We start from the raw sequence: 13,320 nt of genomic DNA on the forward strand, positions 1-13,320 counted from the left end.
GATAATGTAACCCGCACTTCAATTTTTTTCCAATATATATTAAATAATTTTCATCCGTCGTGTTTCAAAGAGACTACACATTTGTCAGAGCTTTTCAAAATCCTCTAAAAAAAAAAATTTTCTAAAACTGACCTTCAATTTTTTTCCAATATACGAAAGCTTATGTTTTTAAAATATCAGTATGGTGAAGGTGATTTCTACAGCAGTCTACCAAAATCCTCTAACAAGCAGCACTTCCCCAGTCTCACTACGACCATTTGGTTCATGTTCAGGATTACAACCCGGAGATGGGGAAGAATCTGGATATTATTTAAAAGAATTTAATGATGTGTAACTTTGGTATTATGTGTATTTTATAATATTCACAGTCTTTGAAAACACATGGTATGTAAGATACTTAATTCCCAATTAAGAAGACGATCTCCATTCTTTAACCGTGACAATTAAGTAAGAATTTACCGAGCCATAAAACAAAGTTAAATATCAGCACAGAATTGTTTTATAAAGAAGATACATATCACTGAGAATATTTTGCCTTCATCTTAAAAAAATGCAAAGATCTAAAGAAAAATAGCTTTAAAAATCTGATTATTTGTACACCATTGTAAGCCTTTGGGCTTTGAAGTATTTCCCTCTTCAAATTATATTAAACCAAAACACACACACACACACACACTTTTGTTACTTAGCACTTGTAGTTAAAAGCTTACAAACGCTGAACGGTGTGATAAATGGCTACCCTCCATCATTCAGCATTGGCCAATGGCAAACCTATGCTACTTCTATGAGCACTGAGGCTCCTCCCTTCTAGGCTGCTGGCAGCCTCAAATTCTCTTTTTTGTGATGTTATCATTGCCAATATTCATCACAAGAATCTCTGCATCCAGATCAGGAGGACTTCATAGAAGAGAAAAGGGACACCTGCTCTGCTGAGTCCAGACAGAGATGAACATTCACTGAGAAACAGCATCATTCATGTGCTGCTCATCTCTCTAGTATCAGCATAGTGTTAAGGAACCTCTGATAAGAGTTTATCTTAGAAGCCAGAATAGTATTACTTATATGATAAAATGCATCCCCTATTCCATATCACTGACTTACCAAAGAACATCTGAAACAAAACCAGCTGAAAAACTGCAGAACTACATATAAAGATAATGCCCTTAACTTAGAAACTTAGAAAAAAAAAGAAAAGCTAAAAATGGAGATTATCCATTGCTTTGGTACTTTTTGTATTTCTAGGTAGTAAAGCATCTTCAGCTAGAAGACATCAAGTATTATTCATGTTTGTATCCCATATAACTTAGTCATATCCCTTAATTTTCATTTGGTCTGTTTTAACAATAGACCCAAAGTGTTAATAAACAGTTTGCCTTACCTTTTTCATACACATGTCAGCTATTATGGAAAGAGGTATTGTAAGGCTTAGTGCAAGTGTGCCTATCAATGATGAGGTAAGAAAGCAGCCCCTAAAAGAAAACAAAAGAGAAAATATGCATTTCTGTATTAAAAAAATAAAAGAACCAAAGAAAAACATTGAAGAAAAGACTTTTTAAACTATAACATAGGCTTGAGAGATCAAGAGCAGAAATAAGAACTCAGGATGGACTGAGACATAAAAAATAATAAATACATTAAGATGATTCTCAAAGTTTATCTTCAAATATTAAAATATAAATACATAAGTATTAAAAGTTCAAAATATTTTAGGTTATTTTCAAGATCTGTTTACAAATATTATTCAACTTTGGATGTATTTCTATTTCGTTAATTTTTTTAAAAAAACTGTTCAACAGAGTTCTTACAGTTGTATAATGATACTTTGCTAACAAAGAAAATAGCATTGTTAAAATAGCAGTACAATACCTTACACATAGACTTTAAGAAAGTGATAAACCAGCATGCAACTCTGCCTCCAAAGTAAAAACATCTCAGTCTCATAAAAACTAAAATAGTGTATTATTCTTTTGATTGTCTTAGCATAGAAAAGAAGGAACTAGATATTTTTAAAGAATATTTCTTTGTTGTTTTCTACTTTTCAAACAATTTTTCTAACCAAAAGCTAAGCTCTTCATTTTATTTCCACCTTGAACTATCAATGTTGGTATGAAATTTTGAAATATCAATCTGTATATGATTTTGTTTAGTTAATGGAAAATATTATACCAGAGAGAGATAAGCCATTTTCAAAGACTAATAATTTGGGTATACATGAAGAAAATGAGTTATCAGCCAAGACAAAAAATCATAATGTATATATTTGGACTACGGATCCATGGAAATTATAAGCAAGTAAATTCTAGCTCAGTATATGTGTTAGAATTTAACACTGTCTTGCAATAAAATGGGCTATCTCTTGATAAAGTGTCACCAGAAGTATTCACTGGGGCCTGGACAATTAGTCTTCACTGATGAGGTAAAGAGAACTCAAGTACTAGTGATTCCCACTACTCATGAGCTGGTCTGTGAAAAGAGGATTCAGGGGTCAAATACAGCATAGATTCCTGGATATTCACCATGCAAAGTACTATAATAAAACTCAGAGAGATAAAATTAGAAAACCTATTTGACTTAATCCAGCTTTTCCCCATTTAGCTGATGGCTGACTCCTTTTGTCATCTATTAATATTTCAGGTTAAAAAAAAGTTGAGCATCTAAAATATATGTAATGAAAGATGAAAAAATGAATAAGTGGGTTGGTATCAAAGCGATTTAGATCAGCAAAGGAGTTTAGATAAGTACGCAAATTATTACAATACAAAGTAAATCTTTAAGTACTACACCAAAGAGAGTAAATATAGAAGATATCAAGAAAATAGAGATATTTCCTTCACTGGACAAGGACGTGGTGAGGAGCATAGACAGGGCGTTGAGGAAGACTTCATGAAAAAGTCTATTTCTGTTGCAGTCTTTTGCAAGGGAAAACTAGTTAATAGTCTCAATTACTATGTAATAAATTCATTTAGGAGTTTAAGTACAATTTGTATTTCTTCTTAAGTTCCTGTTAGATGGAAATAAGAGTCAATATAAAGCTCTATATTTAAAAGATTTCTCAAACCCCATATATGATACCATCTTTAAATTATTTTAACCTTATTATCACGTCAATGTATTTGACATTATAACATATCAAAGTATGTTAACATTTCAAATTAATCAGTTTATGGTTTACATATCTGGCTCACCCACATGAAAGGTCCTGAGAATAAACAAAACAAAAAAAGCCTATGAACAACCAACCAGATATTCCAAAGCCTCTTGAATAAACAAAGTCCCCTAGATTCTCACTTAGAACTCAGGCATTCCTACTTGGCATACACATCTCATAAGTCTGGATGTTCATTAAATAATGACTACTTTCATTTGCATAACACTCTATTTCCTAAAAACACTTTAATGTATTCAATTGTAAGTAAGTGAGTGTGTGTGTGTGTCTGTGTATGTGTGGTGGGCGGTGCACAGGAGGGGCCATTAGCAGACAGAAGAAATATAAATGCTTAAATCACCCAAAAGTCAATAAACTGGTAACTAATAAGAGAATAAATAATACATACCACAACCACAGGAACTCTGAAAGAACTGTTCCAATAAGGCCGTTAATGATAATGCACATTAATACTACTTTATTGGGAAACTCAAAGTCCTCATATCCAGTATAATGTAGTAAAAAAAACCCAGGCCATAGGAGCAGCAGATTAAAGAGACCCACAAAACCTGAATGTGTATAAAAGAAACAAAAGTTAAAATTGTGATTTATTTCAATTTTCCAACCTTATTAATGCTATAATTAGAAAACATTAGATTTTGCACAAAAGGTTCCAATAGGTTTCTTTAACTAAAATTTCTATTGGTTTGTTTTCAAGTGAGTTCGGTGAATAGCTCAATGCCAGAAAAAATTGCAGGAAGCAACTAGTGATCACTGGGTCAAGGTTCAATTATCTACACTATATGGGAGCAACTACTGTGGAATAAACCACTTAAGAAAATTCAACAAGAAGGGTTGTTAACCTTAGCTACTAATAATATAGTATTGTACAACTTAAAGAAATAGCTGGTATGTATGTGTTTGTGTATTCAGGCTAAACTAATTTTGAGGAAATAGATGGTTTGCTCTCTGCTTCAATTCATTTATGTTCAAAACACCTATGCTGTGCTGGGAATGATGGGGGAAGATTTCAAAGAAAATAAAATTCTCTGCCTTCTAAGAACTCTAGCTAGTTGGTGAGATAACGTATATGCACAAATAATTATTCAACATATGAACTAAGTACAGGCTGATTACTCATAAAGGAAAGCTACCCATGTAGTGGTTAAAAGGTGTACGCTCTATAGTCTAACTGTCCTGGATCCAATCCCAGCTTTACACTTCACTAGTAGTGTACACCTTATACAAGATGCAGAACCTCCTTTAAGCCTCGGTTTTCCAAACTATAAATACAAAATAATATTTAATTAGGTTGCTGAAAAGATTAGTGGAAACACTTATAAAACATATCATAGTACCTGGCACATAGTTAAACACTTTATAGAAGTTAGCTGTTATTATCATAGAAATTAAGTTTATAAATAACTATGTACATGTGAACATAAAGAATATAAAGGAAAAAGATTACAGTTGTATAGTAATTTTTGTTGCACTTTCTATACAGTTTAACATCACAAATCTACTATGAGATCCATGAGGTACCTACAGAGCTTTCTTAAAAAAAACTAAATTACAGTAGATATATATTTTATACTTGCTATGTCACCTAAATAAAACCAGTATGTAGGAAGCCTAGTTAAATCTTCTTAACAGGGCAGGAGCACCCACTCTCCATCTGCTGCAAAAGACTCACAGCTGCCCCCACCCTCTTCTCTGAAGAAGTGTCTTTGTAGAGCAAACAAATCTGCCTTCCCCAGAAAGTTCCCACCCTCACCACCCCACACCCTCTGCAGCCCAGGACTAACTGAAAGAGGATTCACAAGTCCAGCAGCTCAAGCGCTAATGGGTCAAGGCCAGACAACTCAGAGGAGTGCCTAGACATATTACCTGTTCTCCCTCTGCCACCTGGTTCTTTCTCCTACTCCATCCTGCTCCCTTCACTCCCATACAAGTTTTTCCTTCAGAGAACCAATAAGCCACCCACACCAAATCCCTGTCTCATATCCTGCTTTAGGGAACCCAACTTAGGACATCTAGAGATAAAAAACCAAAAGGACACATACAAAAGGGACTAAGGACTTAAAAGGCTTAAATAACATTAAAAAGTTATTCTAATTAAGATAATAAAATTTGGCATTATCAAGAACCAAATCTATTTTCTGGCCCCTGAAGTGATGATTCTATGAAATTCCACATAAATTAGCCACCTTTGACCTAGAGACAAAAGTCCAAATGACTTCACCTATTACCCAGAACCCCCAGAATCTAGCACCACATTCCTTCCTGTTCTTCCCTAAAGTGAAGTCCCGGCACAATCATTCAGATCTACTCACTTGTCCTTGTTATACCGCTGCTTATTCTCCCTTGCCTCAAGAACCTCCCATATCCCAATCTTAACTTCTTCTTCTCCAAATCCTATATAAAGCCCAGAGCAGATCAATATTGCTTTACATATCACGTTGCGTAAGAACAGAACCAAGACAAGTTACATGTCTATGTGTACTCTCTCTAATAAGAGTAAATTAAGCAATTTTTCTTGCAAGTTGCCACTGCTAAAAGAAAAGTGCCACTGACCTAACCATTTGCCTCTAATACTCAAAAAACATTAGCATTTCATTCCATTCCAAATGGAATTTTCTATGACTCTAAAATAAGACATCATTAAAATTATCTTCATTGTTAAAGTATATTTCTTAAATTCTATACTTAAAAGGCACTTAAGCAATCACTCAGTCTGGTGGCTTTTCGAACATTTTATTTTTGTTAATCTTTAGGTGCAGGTATTCAAACTATTTTTAGTGGCAAATCTTTTCTACAAATTAAATTATAATGCAAAAAGCCCAACGAAGCAAAGCTGTTCCAGGTGAAGCAGCAAAGGAGTCCAAGAACCAGACCCCTGCATGTAACTCTACCTCTTCCCAATCTTCCCAGGACCCTCTGTATTCCCGAAATCATGGTCTGGAAGCCATTCATCTCGTCCAATTTCCTCATATTTCAGATGGGTATGAGATAAACCTCCTGACTCCCTGTAAGCTGCACTTTGAACTCTCAGCACCAGGCTTCTTTATCTCTTTATATTCAGATATCTTTAGGAAGATATCTTATCAATGTGCACTTCTTTTGTAATTCTACAGATACCATATATTCTTCACTGAGCTGATTTTAGGCAAAGTAGAATTTATACATCATATTAGGTATTTTATTTACCAAAACCTAAGAATTGGTGCCAAAAAGCATAATTGGGTAATTTCAGAATCTATGTTATAAAAGATTCTGAGTCTTAAAGATAAAATGCAAATGGAAAGCCTTTAAATGGCCCACAATTTTTAATGAAAATAAGTACACTGACTGGAACAATATTATACATATCTTTTTGGAGCAGTTCCCCCAAACTTACGCTTCCAACAATTCAAAAATGGCAAAATGTATAATACAGCAGGAAAATTTTCACATGCTTATAATAGCATAACTTTGTTACATCAATGAGGAAAATACCTGATTCACAGGCTGAAGACATTAACATGAAAAGGTGTGAGGAGTTTCTACGAGCGTTCCCTCATAGATGCACAACAACACAGGAAAAAGTAAGAGAAAAACATTGAGACTGGACTTCATAATCTTTAAACAGTTTTAAAGAATCATATGCAGGAGGAAAAAGGCTTCCCTATTTATTCCCTCCAAAAAACAAAATCAAACCCCTAAGTTAATCATTTAGAGTAAAAAGCTTCATGAGTTAAACATACTCTTACCAAAGAACATTGGAATATCCAACTTATCTTCTCTGTCTACTTTTCTCTTAATCATAACGATATAGACAGCATAGAGCATGGCTCCAACAAGAGACCAAATGGAACCTATAAAAATCAACATGGTTAAGGCATCCATTCATTAATTCATTCAATACACACTTAAAATCTAATAATGTGTCAGATACTACTGCAAGAAATGAGTATACAAAAATGAAAAGATATAGGCCGGGCATGGTGGTTCATGCCTATAATCTTAGCATTCTGAGAGGCCGAGGCAGGAAGATCACTTGAGGTCAAAAGTTCGAGACCAGCCTCAGCAAGAGCGAGACCCTGTCTCTACTGAAAATAGAAAAAGTTAGCCAGGCATGATGGTGTATGCCTGTAGTTCCAGGTACTTGGAAGACTGAGGCAGGAGGATCACTTGAGCCCAGGAATTTGAGGTTGTTGTGCTGACGCCACAGCACTCTAACCCAGGCAACAGAGCAAGACTCTGCCTCAAAAAGAAAAAAAAAAAAAAAAATATATATATATATATGATACAAATCATCTTTATAATGATATGAAGATATATAATGACCCCATCTATGTCTTCCAGGAGTATAGGAAGGAGTTTAATATGTTAACAAATAAATATAAAAGCATTCACCTCAATGACCTAACCAAACCTATACGTGTTACAATAATAAACTCATAAGTAACACTGCTTTTAATTTTGAAATATACGCTTCCTATTTTTCCCTACCTAAACAATTGACACCTGGCACTGTCCAACTTAACAAATGCTTCTTTCATCACTATGTTGTTAGTTATATTGTTTTCCTTACCCCCATATATCATTCTTAAGATATATTCCACCACCATCCCTATCTTTAAGGCTCTGTTAAAGTCCCACCTCTTTCACAAAGTATCCTTTCTACTCTGCTGAATTCCGCCCCCACTTGTCTTCTGCTTTAGCCAATTATGCTAAGGTTAAATACGGTATTATTTTAATCTATAGTGGCTTGATTTTGTGAATCTCATATTGTTTCATATCAAGAACTCCTTGAAAATTGTAAACACGTAATATATATTTTTTAAGGTTCCAAAATATCTAACATAATGCAGAGCTCATAGTACATGAATAATAAATACTGATTCTCTTTATTAACTCACTTTCAAAAACATTTAAGTCTTTTAAAACAGCTAAATAGTGTTCTCCTGCCAAGTGATCATACTAAATACTTTCATCAATTATTCAAAAGACTGATGTTTGATTAAATCTATTTTTTATTATTTTCAGGCTTTTTAAAAGCAAAAAAAGCCTGTCAACAAAATCTTTCACACACACAACATACATACATTTATAAAAATATATATATACACACACATAAAGGGAGAGAGAGTGTGTGTTTTATACAAACAAAGCTGCTTGGGGTGAGAAAGGTAAGCTATGTTCAAGGCATCGCTCACTGGGCAGTAATGAGGAATAATTTACAAAGCATTGTTCTATTCAATAAATTTCAAATATCTAAAGAAGTATCCAAAGGGAAACCATTAAGCTGAGTTCTGATTACCTTTTTTTTTGTAAAATCTAAGCCATGGATCGAAACTAAGTGTTTGCCATAGTAGTAACTGTTTCAGGCAAGAATCAAGAGTGAAAGACAAAATTTGTGGGTTCAAATATAATAGCAACAGAAAATTTGTATAGTCTCAAAGTATCAAAGGGAAAAATTAGTAACTTCACACTGGAGCAACCTGGCAGACACCATCTTAAAATTAACATCGCTAGTAATGGAACAAATCAGCATTATGCATGCTGCACTAATAAGAAAACAGTACTACTTCCATGAAATTTCTAAGAAAAATGCACCACCTCAATTTAACCACAAGGAAATGTCAGACAAATCCAAATTGAGGGTCGTTCTACAAAACAACTGAGCAGTACCCTACAAAAGTGTCAAGGTCATAAAAGACAAAAAAAGACTGAGGAACAGTTCCAGATTAAAGGGAATGAAGGAGACGTGACAGCTAACTAAATGCAACAAGTGATCCTGGACCAAAAAAAGAACATTAGTTTAAAAAAAAAAATGGCAAAATTTGAAAAGGCTCTATAGACTATAGTATTATAATCAATGTTAATTCCTGATTTTTGAAACTGTACTGTAGTTATATAAGTTGTTAACATTTGGAGAATCTGGGTAAAGGCTATGTGAGAATTCTGTAAACTATGAATTTTTTTTTACATTATTTCCAAAGAAAAAGTTTTTAAAAAGGCCCTGTTAGTGCCCACCTGATGTGTATGTGTGTGTGTGCATACCCATGCACATGCATATAAACAATATGCACAAAAATTTCTTGCAGACTCTAAAAGAGAGAATGCAGAGTCAGGTACTTACCTATTGTATCTCTTCCAGCAGATTTTTCAGACCCTGATAGGTTTACCAGTACAACACCTCCAATGCTATGAGAATAACAGTAATTACTGATGAGCAAAATAGTCAATTCTATAAAAGGCTAATCATAAAGATAAAAATTATTCACAGGTTATCAATGTTAGGTTTGTTCCGGGTGGGAACCCGGAAAGTATGTATAGGACATAATGAGGTTAATGGAAAACTTAAATAGTGATCATAAAGCCCATGAAACAAAAGCCGCAGGAGTCTGGAGAGTCCGGAGGTTGTAAATCTAACCCCGACCACAGACAGCTGCAGTGATGCCAGCATTTCTATCCCCCCTGATAAGGACAAAACTACCCCCTCTCCCCATCTCTGCAGGTGTTGCTCACTGCCCCTGGAAAAAACCCTCTATAAAACCCAAGGCTTTCCCCTCCCTTGTGGTGGACGCTCTTTTGGCCTCCACCCATCGGCACCCAGATGCTCAAAATAAACAGCATTTTGCTCCACATGAGGCTTCGTGTATCTCCCTCTCAGTTCCGAACCTAACAATCAAGAACAATCTCAGGCCGGGCGCAGTGGCTCACGCCTGTAATCCTAGCTCTCTGGGAGGCCGAGGCGGGCGGATTGTTTGAGCTCAGGAGTTCGAGACCAGCAAGAGCGAGACCCCGTCTCTACTAAAAAAAAATAGAAAGAAATTATCTGGACAACTAAAAATATATAGAAAAAAAGAAAAATCAGCTGAGCACAGTGGCTCGTGCCTGTAGTGCCAGCTACTCGGGAGGCTGAGGCAGCAGGATCGCTTGAGCCCAGGAGTTTGAGGTTGCTGTGAGCGAGGCTGACGCCACGGCACTCACTCTAGCCAAGGCAACAGAGTGAGACCCTGTCTCAAAAAAAAAAAAAAAGAACAATCTCGGCTTTGGGTAAAACAATCAAAGAATTTTGTGATTTCATTGATAACAGCTAATAGTATTATTAATATAATATAGTGTTATACTTGTATTAACTCATTTAATCCTCACAAAATACACAATATTACTTTATAAGGAAGTATTATTATTGCCATTCCCCTTTTACATATAAAAACTAACAACACATAAAGACATGAAGTAACTTGACCAAGATCCCATGGCTGTGACTGAAATGCAGGCAGCCTGGCCCCAGAGTCCAGTGTTCTCATGTGCCATGCTATCTACTTCCTTTCAGTGAGGAACAAATTTACCACCTTGTCATCCCTCTTCCAATCTTTCCTTTGGAAATATAAATATATTAAACCTATATAAACCTAGCAATGGCACTACTCTCGCTTACTGGCAAAATCTAAATTAACGGTAAAACTATCTTTACATACTAAAATAATTTCACTAATCCCATGATGTCACTGGATAAAAATAAGACTGAATTAAGGATGCAGAGAGGTCACTCGCTCAGTCATTACTTATTGAGCATTTGATATGAGCAAAGCACCAAGTTACAGCAGTGAACAAGACAGTCCTTTTCCCAGTGAGCTTACATTGTGTATTTCTATGTACCTTGTAAATTCTATATATTTTTTCAAACAGAAGAAATATTGCTGATTTTAAAAAATCAGTCTAACCACTCTAACCTACTGATCAGAAGATCAGGGTGGCAATGGGAGAATATGGAAAAGAATATTTTTCCCCTTATGGAATTATGTCATCACAAGTCAAATATATTTCTTATCTTAAATATTCATACCCTTCAATTGAATCATCACAATTTTCTGTAATAATCATTGTTCAAATTCAGATTCAGCTATTATTCACTGAGTACCCACAATATACTAGAAACTGGGGATCTTGTTCCCACTTAGATGATGATAATAATGGCTAAATATGTTAAGCACCTGTTGTGTATCAGACATTGTTCCAAGTACTTTAGAAGTACTCATTTAATCCTCCTAACACTCCTACGAGACAAATCCTATTATTATCCCCAATTTACAGATGAGGAAATTGGCACAGAAAGGTAAGAAACTTGCCCAAGATCTCAAAATCAGTAATGATGCAGGCAGGATTGAATTCTAGGTTGTTTGGCTTGAGGCCACACTCTTTTTTGTCTCTCAATTAATGAAATGAGATTTCTTAGGGGATTTCCTTCAAGATTGTTGCTAAGTCAAATTCTTTTTATGTCCTCAGACATTGAATTTCATTGTAAAAGCAATGCAAAACAAAGTATTAAACAACATTAATATATAATTCTCAAGAACATACAATATACGAAAAGTTTCTAAGTACTACTTTTTTTTGAAGGGACAGATAGTAAATAGTTTAAACCTGCAGGCCATATGGTCTCTGTTGCAATTCAACTCTGCCTCTGTAGTGCTAAAACAGCCATAGACAATTTGCAAATGAATGAGAATGGCTGTGTTCCAATAAAATTTTATTTACAAAACCCAGCAGCTGGCCTACCTTGGTTTGCCAACCTCTGTTCTAGACCAACTTTAATGAGAAGGGGCAATGAATGTACTCTGTCAAAACACTTGCAAGTTCAGTATTTTAGGTCCATTTCCTTCTTTATCAAGTCTTTATTAAAATCTTACAAAGAAAAGTTAGAAGTTAGCACATATTTTGAATAAAGTTAAGTAAAACCTCATTTACTTCCCCAATACAAATATAATACATTTCCCTAATGCAAAAATTTGCTTGGCTAAAACATTAGCCAACTGTGCAAAAGAATAAATCCCTAGTGGCCATAAAGTCTAAATGGTAAATTAGTTGGGTCAACCAGACTATCCACTGAAACTACCATGGTTAATTTACCCTTATAGCTAAAAGAGAAAAACACATAATAATAAGGGCCACCAGTTTTATATGATTGCCAAGTACCAGTCTTTATGATAGTCACTTTATAGATATTACCCTCAAACTTTAAAACAAAGCTGCAAAGTACATATTATCATTTCCTCAACTAGGAAACCTCCTCAGAGTTTAAGGCAACTAACTACCAAGGAGCAAACAGCACAGCTCTTATTCAATCCCGGCTCTGATAGCTAAGAAACACTACTCTCTCTGCTAAATCATTTTGCTACCTTCTCCAATTTTCTCTCACAAAATAACAGCTTTATCAAACCAACACATCTTTTTTGAGTATTATCTATGGACAAAGCCCTATACTAGGGCTTTGGTGACACAAATCGAAAATAAGGCTTTGGCCTTTAAGTGTTTACAATCCAACAGAGAAGACAAGACAAACATATACAAGTTAAATAAAAATAAAAGATTTAAATATAACATCAGATTTAAACAATACTGATGTTATGCAGTAGTGTAAAATTGTCTAATGAATTACGCAGAAAATTACTGAAACATCACCTGAGGCTTAGATAATTAAAGACTGAATGTCACTTTTCTAGGAGAAGTAGGAGAAGGAGAAATCAAAATCAGAACAAAAGGGGGAATTTGTCTTAGACAAAGGAAACAGAAACTTGGGAGATAATGAGGATTAAGCTGCCACATTCAATAAAATGTGAACATCAGTAAAATACTTAGTAAGTCTACAGAAACATGCGTAGGAACCAAAGCTGCCTTGGGGTCCTTCCGTCTCATTACCTTATCCAGGAAGGTTTAGAAAACTAGTCCAGGATGTAACGCAGGGTTGAGTAGCATAATGTCCATTTAAAGCCTTCTTTTATTCTCATCTTCCTTTCCCTTTATAAGATAAATTATCCTTTACCACTACCAGAAATTTAACATCATATTTTCAAGCAGAGTAAACTAGCTATTATGCTACATTCTTACCTTAAAATTACAGCTAATAGTTTAGAAAGGGTAAATCTATCTCCACTGTTACTTGGAAACACTGCAGCAAGGATTAAGGTAAAAAGTCCTAAAGGGAGGAAAGGATAAAAAAAGGTACATGAGCTTAAATACTGTCAACGTTGTTTACTACCAACTTCATTGTTTAACACATTGACTGCCACACTAGAAAAAAAATTTTTCCTTGGGGTCACGGTGTTTTATTATAAAAATAGAATAAAAGCTTTGAAAACAAAATGATCCTTTCTAATTTAATGAAAAATTTGTTATTGACT

The 13,320-nt window shown here is 34.8% G+C and overlaps 1 protein-coding gene across 1 annotated transcript in view; it reads right to left on the reverse strand.

Annotated features, from left to right (window-relative positions):
• Positions 1–13,320, reverse strand: part of SLC35F5 (solute carrier family 35, member F5) — a 46,294-nt gene that overhangs the window by 6,748 nt on the left and 26,226 nt on the right. The window contains exons 9-13 of the mRNA XM_012650506.1: positions 13,028–13,115; positions 9,270–9,334; positions 6,895–6,999; positions 3,555–3,714; positions 1,379–1,469 (exon numbers count right to left, since the gene is read on the reverse strand). Of these exons, the coding sequence (XP_012505960.1) occupies positions 1,379–1,469; positions 3,555–3,714; positions 6,895–6,999; positions 9,270–9,334; positions 13,028–13,115 (509 nt within the window). The remainder of the gene's footprint in view (positions 1–1,378; positions 1,470–3,554; positions 3,715–6,894; positions 7,000–9,269; positions 9,335–13,027; positions 13,116–13,320) is intronic.

The sequence above is a fragment of the Propithecus coquereli genome, unplaced genomic scaffold, assembly GCF_000956105.1.
Source record: "Propithecus coquereli isolate 6110/MARCELLA unplaced genomic scaffold, Pcoq_1.0 Scaffold33, whole genome shotgun sequence".
NCBI classification, from domain to species: Eukaryota; Metazoa; Chordata; class Mammalia; order Primates; family Indriidae; genus Propithecus; species Propithecus coquereli.